Source organism: Remersonia thermophila, chromosome 4 (genome assembly GCF_042764415.1).
Source record: "Remersonia thermophila strain ATCC 22073 chromosome 4, whole genome shotgun sequence".
Lineage (NCBI taxonomy): Eukaryota > Fungi > Ascomycota > Sordariomycetes > Sordariales > Chaetomiaceae > Remersonia > Remersonia thermophila.
Genome location: NC_092220.1, coordinates 1,444,746 through 1,457,139, shown reverse-complemented (window position 1 = coordinate 1,457,139; position 12,394 = coordinate 1,444,746). Strand labels below are relative to the sequence as shown.

The 12,394-nt window shown below is 59.2% G+C and overlaps 3 protein-coding genes across 3 annotated transcripts; 2 read left to right on the top strand and 1 right to left on the bottom strand.

The window, feature by feature from the left end:
* Positions 1-327: 327 nt before the first annotated feature.
* VTJ83DRAFT_4537 (uncharacterized protein) lies at positions 328-3,523 on the bottom strand (the record flags this gene model as incomplete). The annotated part of the gene is made up of 21 exons (XM_071011037.1): positions 328-388; positions 447-559; positions 615-679; positions 740-791; positions 870-940; positions 997-1,012; positions 1,117-1,160; positions 1,241-1,253; positions 1,322-1,394; positions 1,459-1,472; positions 1,547-1,610; positions 1,671-1,729; positions 1,797-1,837; positions 1,921-1,939; positions 1,999-2,129; positions 2,197-2,239; positions 2,301-2,776; positions 2,856-2,879; positions 2,969-3,135; positions 3,343-3,360; positions 3,456-3,523. 21 exons carry the CDS (start codon positions 3,521-3,523, stop codon positions 328-330), a joined length of 1,632 nt encoding a protein of 543 aa, XP_070865987.1.
* A 2,389-nt stretch (positions 3,524-5,912) lies between these two features.
* On the top strand, positions 5,913-8,185 carry VTJ83DRAFT_4536 (uncharacterized protein; the record flags this gene model as incomplete). The annotated part of the gene is made up of 2 exons (XM_071011036.1): positions 5,913-5,984; positions 6,191-8,185. The coding sequence occupies 2 exons, from the start codon at positions 5,913-5,915 to the stop codon at positions 8,183-8,185; spliced, it is 2,067 nt and encodes a 688-aa protein (XP_070865986.1).
* A 1,063-nt stretch (positions 8,186-9,248) lies between these two features.
* On the top strand, positions 9,249-12,322 carry VTJ83DRAFT_4535 (uncharacterized protein; the record flags this gene model as incomplete). The annotated part of the gene is made up of 2 exons (XM_071011035.1): positions 9,249-9,880; positions 10,054-12,322. 2 exons carry the CDS (start codon positions 9,249-9,251, stop codon positions 12,320-12,322), a joined length of 2,901 nt encoding a protein of 966 aa, XP_070865985.1.
* Positions 12,323-12,394: the final 72 nt, after the last annotated feature.

The following is a 12,394-nucleotide window of genomic DNA, read 5'->3' as shown; positions in this document are numbered from 1 at the left end:
GCATGGGGATGGATAGGTTATAAATTTGAAACCCCTTGCGGGGGGCTGGGTCGGAGGTGGTGACCGTTGGCCAAACTACCGCGCGCATCCTTTCTTTTTCTTTTCTTTTCTTTTCTTTCCTGTTCTCTTCTTTGGTATGTTTGCCCAACCTGTTGGGAAGTCTATCATCGTCCACGTCTGCTTCATGCCTTTCTCTACGTGGCTCCATGTGTACCCCGAATGTTTCGTTCCATACATGCTCCCCCGTTTTCGTTGACCCGTTCTGCAAGTCACGAAGCATGCCTAGCCTCGGCCTCCTCCTCCGCTGGTCTCCCTTTCGGGACCAGCTTACTCGAGCTCGATCGTGCCGGGGGGCTTCGAAGTAACGTCGTAGACGACGCGGCAAACGCTGCAGAGCCAGGTTAACCACCGGCCCGACAGGAGCTGGGATGCACAAGGACACATACCCATGGACCTCGTTCACGATCCTGTTCATGACGCGCTGGAGGAAGTCCCAGGGGAAGTTGAAGGCCTCGGCCGTCATGTAGTCGGTCGTGGTCACGGCACGGAGAATGATAATCTAGCCGCGTGTCAGCCATCCCGAAAGAGGAAGCCAAGGGCCGGTCGTCACCTACGTAGCCATAGACGCGCTTGTCGCCCATGACGCCCACCGCGCGGCTGGGGTCCACAGCGGCATAGGCTGATCATCGCATTAGCGGGCACGCACTCCAGCTACGCAGGGGAGGGGGGTAGGGCCAACCTTGGGAGATCTGGTCATAGAGACCAGCCTTCCTGATCTCGGAGATGAAGATCTGTGGAGCATTGTTAGCATCGGACGAACCCAACCAGCGATCATCACGGAGGAAGCTCCAGTTCTCATCGCCACCTACATGGTCCGCCTGCCGAGCGATCTCGACCCGCTCGGGGGTCACCTCGCCAAGGATTCGAACAGCAATGCCGGCTGGTGACGGTCAGCATCCGTAACACATGGTGCGAGGTGGGGCTTGGTTGACATACGGCCGGGGAAGGGATGCTATTGGAGTCGGTTAGCAAAGAACGCCACACGGAGAGGTTGAGGGGCCCGAGGAAGGGGGTGGTGATGGCGGCGGCGGTGGTGGTGGTGACAGGACGACTCACCCTCATAACGAGCTCCTCACGAATGCCCAATGCCCGTCCAAGTTCTGTACGTTTATCAGCTTGCTTCTCGCGAGGCGGGTTGGGGATAGGAAGCCAGGGATGCCCAAAGCATTTCTCCACATACCGCGGACCTCATCCTATTTGACAACCCTGTCAGTTTAATGCATGCCGAGAAAAAGGATCGGCCTGGAGCCCGAGGACCAACCTTATACAGGGATCGCAGAGGCTCGATGAGCTTCAAGCCCTGTCCGTTCATCATCCGCGCGGGGAGACCGCCCCTGGAGAGCTAGTCAATCAAAAGCATCGGATATCGGGGAAAAAACGGTGTGTGGGGATGCATACACATTGTGGTGAGTCTAGCCACGGGTCAGATCATCAGCCCCCGTCTTCCCATCGTCCCTTGCTGTCCAACGGATCATAAAAGACTGACCTTGATGGTTGCCGAAGGCCCCTTGAAAGAGAGGGATTCGATGACGTCGGGATACAGCGTGCCCCTGTCACCAAGTCAGCGGAAAAGGACAACCACCAGGGAGGGCTCTCTTAGGTAAACGGACTGCATAAAGAATTCAATCTTGCCGGCCTTGGCCGGGTCGCTTTCGGCAGCCTTCTCGATCTATCAGGCGTTTGTCAGCAAGTCCATCCTGCACCTGATCGGTGGGGGCTTCTCATCTTGGACATACCTTGAGGGCCTCCTCTTCGAAGACGTCGATGAACTTGCCACCTGTTCGGCAGTTAGTGTCGGGTCGCCCACACTCAGCCCTGATCCTTGGCAGGGCCACGGGGCGCGGCTTTCGCGACACATACCAATGAACTTGCGCTTCTTCTGGAGGGGGGTGAGCATGTACTTCTGGCACGATACAAGGGGGAACCAGCTCGGCGTACCTCGGGGTCGGTGACCCCCTTGAGGCCCTCAAGGAACTGCTCGGAAGCATCGACGACGGTGAGGTTGATGCCGAGCGCCTCCGAGAGGTCCTTCTTGACCTGGTCGCATTCATTGAGCCTCATAACACCATCTACACGGCAGCCGTCAGCCCGGATCTGTCTTCTAAATTTCCGATAGGCTTGTGGGGCACGGCTCACTGTTGACAAGGACGGCCCAGAACCGGTCGCCAATGGCCTCTTTCTGCGGGAGGCGTCAGTCACGGGCAGCGTTTTTTGTGGCCATCTGGAGGATGCAACCTTACCATGAGCTTCGCAGCCACGGTTGAGTCGACGCCCCCGCTGACGGCAGCGAGGACCTGCCCCTTGTCACCGACAGTGTGGCGAATCTGGGAAATCGCCTCTTCCAGAAACTTTTGCATGGTCCATTCTTGCTTGCAGCCGCAGATTCCGACGGCAAAGTTCCTGAGGAGAGCGGTTCCGTTCTGCGTGTGCGTCACCTCGGGGTGGAACTGAAGGCCGTAGATGGGTTTCGTCGCATGGCCAATAGCGGCGTACTCGGAATTGTCCGAGGAGGCGATGGTGTGGAAGCCGTCGGGAAGCTTGACAAGCTTATCGCCGTGGCTCATCCACACGCGCATCGAATCCTCAAGGCCTTCGAAGAGGCGGTCAACGTGGTCGTCGATGGACCGAGCCTTGAGCATGGCATGGCCATACTCGCGGTGGGTGCCGGCGACCACGTTTTCGGGGTTGAGCCGATATGCAAGTTCCTGCATGCCGTCTGTGGCGTTGCGATGTCAGCTAGGAGCGGTGTGATTGGAGGCGGCTGCTAGAGCTGCAGGAGGGTGGTCGCCACGCACAGCAAATGCCAAGAATGGGCACGTCTACCACAAAAAGAAGCGTCAGTTGAGGACGACGACATCGGAGAGGCGAAAATGAAAAACCGAGGCATTTCCGGTGAGTTTGGACGCACTCATATCAAAGACGGCAGGGTCGACGTGAGGGCTGCCATCCTCATAGACGGAATAGGGCCCGCCCGAGAGGATGATGCCCTTGGGGGTGAACTTGAGTTCCGAGAGCTTCTGGGTGCATGGCAGCATCTCGGAGAAGATGTTGAGCTCGCGCAGCCGGCGAGTGATGCTTCAAGTCGACCGGAATCATTTGGTCAGCATGGGATGCCATCCAGGGCGCGGGGTCGGGAGACGGTTTCAACGCCGGAACCAAGGCAGGATGGATTTCTCGTGGGCCGAGATGGATCCCCTCTTGATGCACTCATGCACTGTATGTTTTGGCTTTTTTTTTTTTTTTTTTTCAAAAGAAAAAAAAACGGGGTGGTGAGCAACATACAGGTGAGTGTACTGTGAGCTGTTCGGGAAAGGCAGCGTAGATGGTTAGCAAGAGTCTGTCGGCATATGCTTTCTTCACCCCTCGCCTCCCCTCGGACGGTCGAGATGGCTCACCCAAAGTCGAGCACCAGAATGGTGTCGAAGGCGCTATGGGCCATGGCCTCTCCTGGTTCGCCAGCCATTGTGAAAATCAAGGCACCGGTTTGAGAAGTCGGCTGTTCCCAGGTATTGAAACGGCGTGACGGTAGGGGAGCGGACGTCTATCTGTGAGGACGCCGGATGAGAGTTCAAGGTTTGCTCAGTCTGGGTGCCCGCAGTGTATGAACCCCGCGGTGTGAGTGAGTTGCAAAAAATTTGAGCCTATCAGTCGCTATCAAGGCAACCGTGCACCGGGCGTTGCAAAAGCCGTCGCCCGCCAGCTGCCACCCCTCGCGCGGAGTCAGGGCCGGGTGGATTCGCGCCCCGGCGTAAGGTAAGGTAACCTGGACCCAAAAGGCCCTCTTCGTTTTCGGCGCATCATTCCGTGTAACGGAAAGCCGGGTGGGGCGGGCTCACTGCTTCCCTACTACCTGGGCGGCCTTCCAGCTTTGGACATCCAACTTTTGAAGGCGGGCTATCCCGGTTTTCCATGCCACAAGTCGTAATACGCCAGAAGGCGTCGATAGGCATGGCTACGAATCCACATCCCTGCGTCTCGACGACAATAGACTACTAGTACGCACTACTCTGTCGAGTCCCGCGTACACAGTACATAGTACCTATACGAGGTGGACCAGGATGCGCGGCTCCCTTCACCCTTCCAGCCATGTGGCAGCCACGCCATCATCAGACCACCACCGCCGCCGAGACGCCCGGATCTAGCATTCGGCATCCGGCAAGCAACGGCCTCCCCCAGCCCCAGCCGCCACCAAGGCAAGCGTCCGACAACGCCTGCGTCGCGGACGGCTCGGCCACAGGGCGGTCATGGGCCCTGCGCGGGTTTCACTACTATTCGGTTGCTTGGGTCTGGCCCTCCTTCAACCTTTTTGCCTGCCGCGAAGCTGGGGTGGATCTCGGGAAGCGTAGAGTAGGTACGGACGAACTAGACGATGGTAACGGCGGAGACAAGCGCTCCAAGTGCCGGCATCACCGCGCATCGCCGCGCATCACCGACCGGGGCGCGCGCCGGGGGGGGGGGGGGGCAGGGATGTTCCTATCCAAAATGTCGTACAGTATGTCCATACTTAGCAACGTCAAGGCCTGCCAGAGGCTCGCTTCCTGCAACGAAGATCCAAAGATCGTCGGCAGCAATCATTCTCGGTCAGACTAGGGCCTACACGTGTACACTATGTACAGCGTCCTGTGCAGAGGATGGCGACCAGGGGGGGGTCTGCATCTTGGGTACTACCCGCTGGTTGACGGGTGCGTGTGGGCTGGGGGCAACGGGGTGACCGTGGGATGAGAGGAGCACTTGGGGAAAAAGCAACAGGAGGGAACTCTGGGATGTTCGCTTGCATGGCGTGCCACCCAATTCGGAACCCAACAAGCAGCTGCCGCGGAGGAGCCGCCGCCCAGCTCCAGAGCCTGGACGGCGAGTGTACTGTGTACTATACATCTATCCAAGGATAATAAAAACTAGTGCGGTACTCCCGCCCTTCTATCCCCACTTGGACCCACTCGATTGCAACCTAAGAAATGACTAACCAAAAACGAACAATAAAGTCACAGGTACCTACAGTTATATACAGAATTATATGGGAATAGAGGTACCAGTACCCAATATACTTCCCAACCAGTTCGATCACCTTCCGGAGCCGACCTGGCATCGAGGAAGCTAGCTTCGAGTAGGGCTTGACTCCCGTCTTTGGCGTTGTTGTTGTAAGCGATAGAAGCGTACGGCTGAAGGTGAGGTCTGTAGATAGTGGAGTGTTGTATCCATTGCTGGTTGTTGGTTGGTGGCCTGGAGGATGGTTGTCTGTACGCGTGCCGGATGATCGCGACACTTGTTGTCCGGTGTTGGATTGCCATTTTGGTCGGTGTGACTGGAAGTACCTTTCCATAGAAAATAGTATGGGAAGGTACTTCCATTTCCATATTCGGTTAGAAGTGGGGACACAAGGGGGAAGTACCGCACTAGTTTTTATTATCCTTGGATAGGTGTACACCATCGCAATCCGAGCCAAAGTCTGCGTGCCGCGGTTTATGCCGCTTGTCTGTGGCGTTGCCTGCCGGAGAACCGCCCAGGTGGTGGACCCCGCCGCGACTCGGACCCGGCTGCTCATAGGCGTGCGTCGGATCAGCCTCGATTGGATCCCTTCGCTGGCCCTGTCGTACTAGGTTGTGGCTTCCAGCGTCTGAGACGACGGAGGGGGGGGGGGGTGGTTCGTTTCTGATGGCTGCACAAAGGTCAGCTTCTTAGGTAGGGGAGGGGTGTGAGGGGTGGATGGTCCAAGGACCTTGAAGAGGGCACCTTATGGCTTTCTTGTCAGCCCGACATCCGTAGGTCGCGGTATTTCTCCTCCGCGCTCCCCACCTTCAAGTCCAACGTCAACACTTGCTTGGCAGCGGGACGAGAGCGGCAACCGGGAAGCAATGGCGCCAGACGGGGTCATGAAGAACAGAAAAAAGTCGAGAAGCGGGTGTCGCACCTGCAAAGCCAGACGGGTACGTGTGAGATGATCGCCATCATCATCACCATCATTGTCATCATCATTCACCCTCGTGATGCGGCTTGCCTTTTTTTTTTTTCTTTCTCTTTCGTTTGCGGGCGGGACCAACTTTGGAGGCGTGAACCACGCGATGCCTTGCCCCTGAAGTCGATGCTGCCCGCGGATGGCGGAGAACTCCACTGCTAACTGGCAGAAACACAGTTGAGATGCGACGAGACCAAACCGACATGTCGCAACTGCACCCAGAAGGGCCTTGAGTGCCCCGGCTACCAGCAACGTCTGCAGTGGTCAACCAAGCATGAAAGGCCAACGGCGACGCAGACGAGGGTCCCGGCGAACTTTGAGCAGCTCGTGAGCGCTGCATCCGAATCCATCATAACGGGCGCCCAAACAACGGCGAAACCGTCCGTCGCCGACGGCTCGAGCCCCGAAAGGTCCCAGGCGCTGCTGGCGCCGGTGCCTATCCATTCCTACAGCAACCCGTCGCGGTCGCCGTCCCCGTGGCCATTGCCGTCGCCATCTTCCGCCTCCTACGCCTCGTCATCCTCCTCGTCTTCGTCCGCGTCGTCTGCGCCATCCCCTGCGACGCTGTCCCCGCCGCCGCACTACGAGGATCGTATCGCGACCGGCGGGCCCCACATCACCATCGTTCCCGCCGATGCGCCGGTCGTGGACTCGGTGGTGCCCAAGAAGGAGGAGCCCGACCAGGCCGACGATGTCATCGAGCTGCCCAAGCCGACCTTGGTCCAGCCCGTGGTCAACATCCCGACCTTCCTGATCGAACACTGGTTCAAGTCGGTGTGCACGTCGTGGTCGGCGCTCGACTCTCCGTCGAACCCCTACCGCCGCCTGACGGGGGACCTCTGGAACAGCTCGCCCGCCGTCTACTATTCGCTGCAGTCCATCTCGGCCGCCTCGCTGGTCGAGCGCCTCCCGCACGTGATGCGAGACACGGCCAGGACCGCGCCGCAGCTGGCCTTCGACGCGATCAAGCAAGAGCTGCGGGCCTTTTATACGGGCACCACCCGCCGGTTCCCCACCGAGCTGCTCCTCGCGCTGTTCTGCATGAGCTCCTCCATGGCCTGGATGGAGGCTCGCCGCACCGGCCAGGAGCTGGTCCGGCAGGCGCGGCACGTGTTGAGGTCCCTCAAGAGCTGGCGCTTGGACAAGCAGTCGCAGGAGCTTCTCGATTTCTTCAACGGCTGCCTCGTCTACGAGGAGATGCTTCGGAGCGTGGTGAGCGAGGACGATATCGATTTTCATAACATGCTCAGCTGGCCGGACCCCACACCCAACAAAGCGCTTGTGTCTCCGACGACGCACCCCTGGAGCGGGGTCTCGCCCGACGTTCTCATGCAGTTTGGCAAGGCCATGGCCTTGTGCCGCAGGTCCCGGACGCGTTGGAGGCTCAACGAAGGGACCAGCTACGAGATCCTGGAGGGCGCTCTCCAGGACATCAAAGACGCCCGGCGAATCGAAGAGTCGCTCCTCCCGCCGGACTTTGCCCAGCTGCCCCAATGCCAACCGCCAGCCTTTCACTGCTCCGACCACGGCCTGCACTACATCACCGAGGCCTACCGGCTGTGCGCGTTGCTGCAGCTCTACGAGACCTTCCCGGACCTGTGCACCAAGCGCATCCCCTTGTTCAAAGACGCCCACCGGTCCACCATCTGGCACGCTTGGGTGTCCCCGCTCGCCCTCCATATCACCGACGTGCTCGCCAAGGTCCCGCCCAGCCACCTCAGCTGCATCCAGCCGCTGCTGTGCCTCTGCGCCGGCAGCGGTCTTCGGTACGAGAGCAAGGTCAAGATGAACAGCGGCGAGAACAGCTATCTCATCCTGGACATGGATGACATGATCGGGCCGGGCCCCGTGCCACCGACCATGATGTCCGGGGCCGCCGCCGCCGCCACCGCCGCCACTACCACCAGCCCCTCTTACTCGGCCAGCACCGAGCTCGGTTCCGGCCCTAGCATTCCCATGTCCGAGACCACGATGCGCACGTCCCAGGCGTGTCAGTTCGTGATGGACAGGCTGGACCAGCTCGAGACTTGCCTCCCGCCCAAGCCGATCGGCGTTGCGAAGCAGCTTATGCGCGAAGTCTGGAGCGTCTACGACAAGGAGATCGGCCAAACGCGGCGGACACACTGGCTGGACGTGATGAGCTCCACGGGGCTGCACACCCTGTTTGGCTAAGCCGGGGAAGCGAGGAGGGTGGGAAAGACAGCACCAACGGACTAGAAGGAGCAGGATTCTGAAGGCCTGCCTGCCGGGGCGGAGGGAAAAGAAACGAGGCGGAAAGGGGCAGAACGTCGGTTTGCTGGTGTGGCGGCAACGGGCATGGAAGGAGAAGATGAGCTTTTTGTTGGAGATGCCATGGTTGGCGCTGAACGTTGGCAACGAGATGAATGTTTGGAGCAGGCGTCCTGGACGGTTCTTTTTTTTTTTTTTTTTTTTTTTGTATAGTGCTTCCTGTCCATCGGACAATTCTAGGCGAAGAGGGGGTTGGTGGTGTCATTTAGCGAGTTGGGCAAGGTACCCGGTCTTGATTTATGGCAATATGAGAAGGAGTCTGGGCGGGACGGTGGGCAGTTGGACAGGGCTGGTTTGGAGTTGGGTGCGCGGACGGGACCATGAAAACAGCAGTGCTCCGGTGTATCTCTGGGAGGAGGGCTCTGCATTTGTCAATATACCTATCTGGGCGTCCTAAGGCACAGGCAATAGTTCGTCAAGTGGCCTCAAAACTGGATGACGCGGTTGACACTGATGAGCTTGAAGTATCCGGTTGAGAGATGAGCGAAAGTGACTCCGTTTCCCATGGAACCCGATCTCGCGCCGGGCGTCTTCCAGGTTTGCTCCCGGCGAGTTGTCGCAGGAGGAGGCGAAAAAATTACCCACCCAAGGTACCTAAGGTGCCCGAGGTACCGGCTTACAAAGTCGGGCGCCTTGGGTACGTACCTGCACTTCCAAAAAGAGAATGCGGCTTGCGCAAGGTGGATTTCGTGGTACAGTACCCGGGATACGACTTGCCCTGCGTGACCGTAAGCCTGCGCCAACACATCGCCGTACGGCGCATGGAAGGGGAAGGAACGAACTCTGATGTTGATGCCTCAAGCCATCCAATGGAATCCATGTGCCTCTCACTTCTTCCAACTTACAATCGGTTTTTTTCTTTCTCGCGAGTCTTTCGTAGGAGGACAAGGACCAATTATTGTGCATCCTTAACCAAAACCTAACCCCTAGTATCCAGTTCCCAAAGATGGAGGGCGAGATGGAGCTGGATCCTGAGGCTCCCCTCCTCCTCTCGGACGTTTCATCCAGCTTGATTCCCGTCGAAGACGCGGTTCATTATGCCCTTCGCAATGAACTCACCGTCGACAGCCTCCAGCTGGGCAGGCAAGCGCTGGTCGTGCACCACCAAGCCATCGCCTCAACATTAGACAGCCTCAGCCCTGACGAGCTTATGAAGGGAGCTGGACTCCACGAGTGCCTTTTCCGCCCCATCATCCCCGCCGCCGAGCCATGGCCCATGCCGGCCTCCGCATTGAAGTTCCTCCATCAGGTCTGCACCCGAAGCACGAAAGCCGAGGTTGCCGACCTAACCTTGCGACAATGCTTCGCCACCACTGCTACGGGCATGGAAGCTCTGAGAAGTACCAAGATGGAGCTCCCGGCGCTCCGCAGCGATCATGATGCAGACTGCCGCGCGCTCCAGCGGCGCGTGGAGGCGCTGCGGAAGGTCTCGCTGCCGGATCATAGGCTACCGCTGCATCCAGTCCATGCTGAGAGCGGCGAGGGGCTCGAGTTCCCGCAGAGCATGCTGCAGAAAGATGCTGACCAGATGCGGGCTATCGAGCGAGAGCGGCTGGAGGTGGACAAAGACGCCATGTTGTATGCGATACAATCCTTCAAGGCGGAGTGGACGCATGAAGATCGGCAGGAGTTGGTTGAGAGCATCGGTGCTTATCAAGGGGCAAGTGACTCCGTCAGCACGCTGCATAATACGGTTTGGTGCTGACCGAGGCGTAGGTTGGCGCAAGGGAGCGCCTGACACCCCCCCTCAGTCCCATGAGAGAACCCATGGAAAACCCCTTCGCACCAGAACCCGATGCCTGCGAGGTGCCAGAGCCATCTGAGCCAAGCTCGAGGTTAGGCGAGGATATCGAGGCCGCAGAGGATCGGGTCTTGGCGCCGGACCGACAGTTCTGGGCCGATGTAATGGAGACGGATCAGCCTCCGGAAAGACACAGCGACATGGACGTATCTGAGATGTTTCGGGCAGGGGACTTCCGGGTTACGATGGAGACATCATCTCCTCCACACGTCCCGCGCAACATCAAGCTCGATACCCCCTTGCTCCCCTGTGGCGACGAGGAGAACGGCGTGGAAGTCGTGAGGGTTCTTGATCCGGGGGACCTGGTCCAGGCAAAAAGGCTGGTCATGAGCAGCGACGCATCCTCCGGTTCAGACGGCCCCACCGGCCAGCTCGTTGCCCTCTTCAAGACCAGCGAGACCGCCGTGATGAGGCAGGCGGAACAGGAGAAGCTCGAGCCTCTGGACGCGACGGCCAGGGTCACGGTGCCCATTTTGGATTTCTCCGTTTCCGTGCCCGAGTGGGAGCAACGAATCTGCGACCCTGAGGCCATGTTTCGGCGGATACAGCAGCATCTCGATGTCAGCTGGCAAGGGAGCAAGTGGCCACACAACAGGGCAGCCGAGCAAAACATGGTATGGGTGCCATTGGCTCACATGGGCGAGAAGAGGCCGGCGTGGGAGACAATCGAGGCCGAACCGGCGCTCCTCGAGTCCTTCCTGCGCGGGCCGCGAGACGACGAGATTCTCACCAGCGCGGACTACGTGTACAAGAAACCAGGCCCGGCAATCCTCCGGGTGGATGACGAAGATGACGACGAGGGCTCGCTTACGGGGCCCTCATTCGACGAACCATCCAGCGGTTCAAACACCGCATCGTCGGGGCAACCCTCCGGGTCGACGGGCTCGTTGTCCGAGCAGCTGCAGAGTAGCCCAGATCACAGGAGCAAGCCGCGTATCCCAGAGCCCGCAGACTTGACTACCCTGGTCGCCAGAAGAAAGCGCCAGATTGACGAGATGGTTGGGAGGGGACCATCTAACAAGGGGCAGGTCGGTGCCGCAGCATCCTCTGGCAACGCACTCGCCGAGGGATATATTGACGCTGCCTTGATTCCTTCAACCAATGTCCTCAGGGGTTACATGACCGAGTTCACCGACTTTGCACCGCTCGTCGAGAATTTTGTCGAGATGAACTTCCCCAAGAAGCCAAAGCTCACGCATAGCTCTTATTTCAACCCCCGCGGCGACGCAGGGCCTTGGCCTGCCCTATCCAAAGCCGAGATGGCTGCGAAGCTGATGCCGCCACCGCCCAAGCCTGTTCTCGCGCTTGCCCCCGAGATCATGCCCTCAGAGATCCCTCCGCGCATAGTTATTTCAACTACAGTCTCCAACATCATCACGCAACACTTAAAGAAGTTCCTCCCCGGCATAGTCCTCCTGACCCGCGACTACAACAGGCACCGTCCACCTGGCTGGCAGCCGGGCACCTCCCCACCCAACCTTGACGAAGCCGACATTGTGATATCCCCGTCCACGGGCCTCCTCCTGACCACCATGATCCACCTTCGTCAGCGCGCCCTCCCAAAGCAGCGCGCGGCATCCGGCGAGGGGCCTGGCAGCAACACCGACGACTCCCTCCCTACCTTTCACCGCATCGTTTGCAACGTGGCAGCCCGCCACGAACGTCTCATTGTCCTCGTGTCCGAGGGCAGCAAACACAGCGAGACCGTCAGCCCCCTCTCGCAATCGGACGTGCGCGCTCTGGCCGAGCTGCAGGGGCTCGCGGCCGGGCTGCGGGTGGCGGTGAGGACGGACGTGCAAGTGGTGTACGTGGGCGGCGGGGCCGAGACGCTGGCGCGGTGGGCGGCGTTTTACACTTGCCTGCATCAGCATCGCTGGACAGAGGAAGGGGAAGATGGCGGGATGGGGGTAGGCGACATGCTGCTACCTCTCGAAACGACCTGGGAGGTGTTTCTTCGGCGGGCGGGGATGAACGCGTATGCAGCGCAGGCGGTGTTGGGGAGGCTGAAAGTGCCGGATGGGAGGCCGGCGGTTGGGGGAAGGGATGGGCGGGCATTCGGCCTGCCGCTGTTTGTGGCGATGTCAAGGGAAGAGAGGGTGGAAATGTTTGAAGACATGCTAGGTGGGAGGAGGGTGTTGGAGAGGGTTTCGGATGTGCTTGACCAACGTTGGGGGCAAAGCCAGCAGATCAACAAGCTTGGAATGGCGCGTGGCTGGTGAGGGCGGGCGAGTTGCATGTTGGAAATAGCTTCGTTTTGGACGATTTGCTCTGGAAACCATTGCTGAGGACGT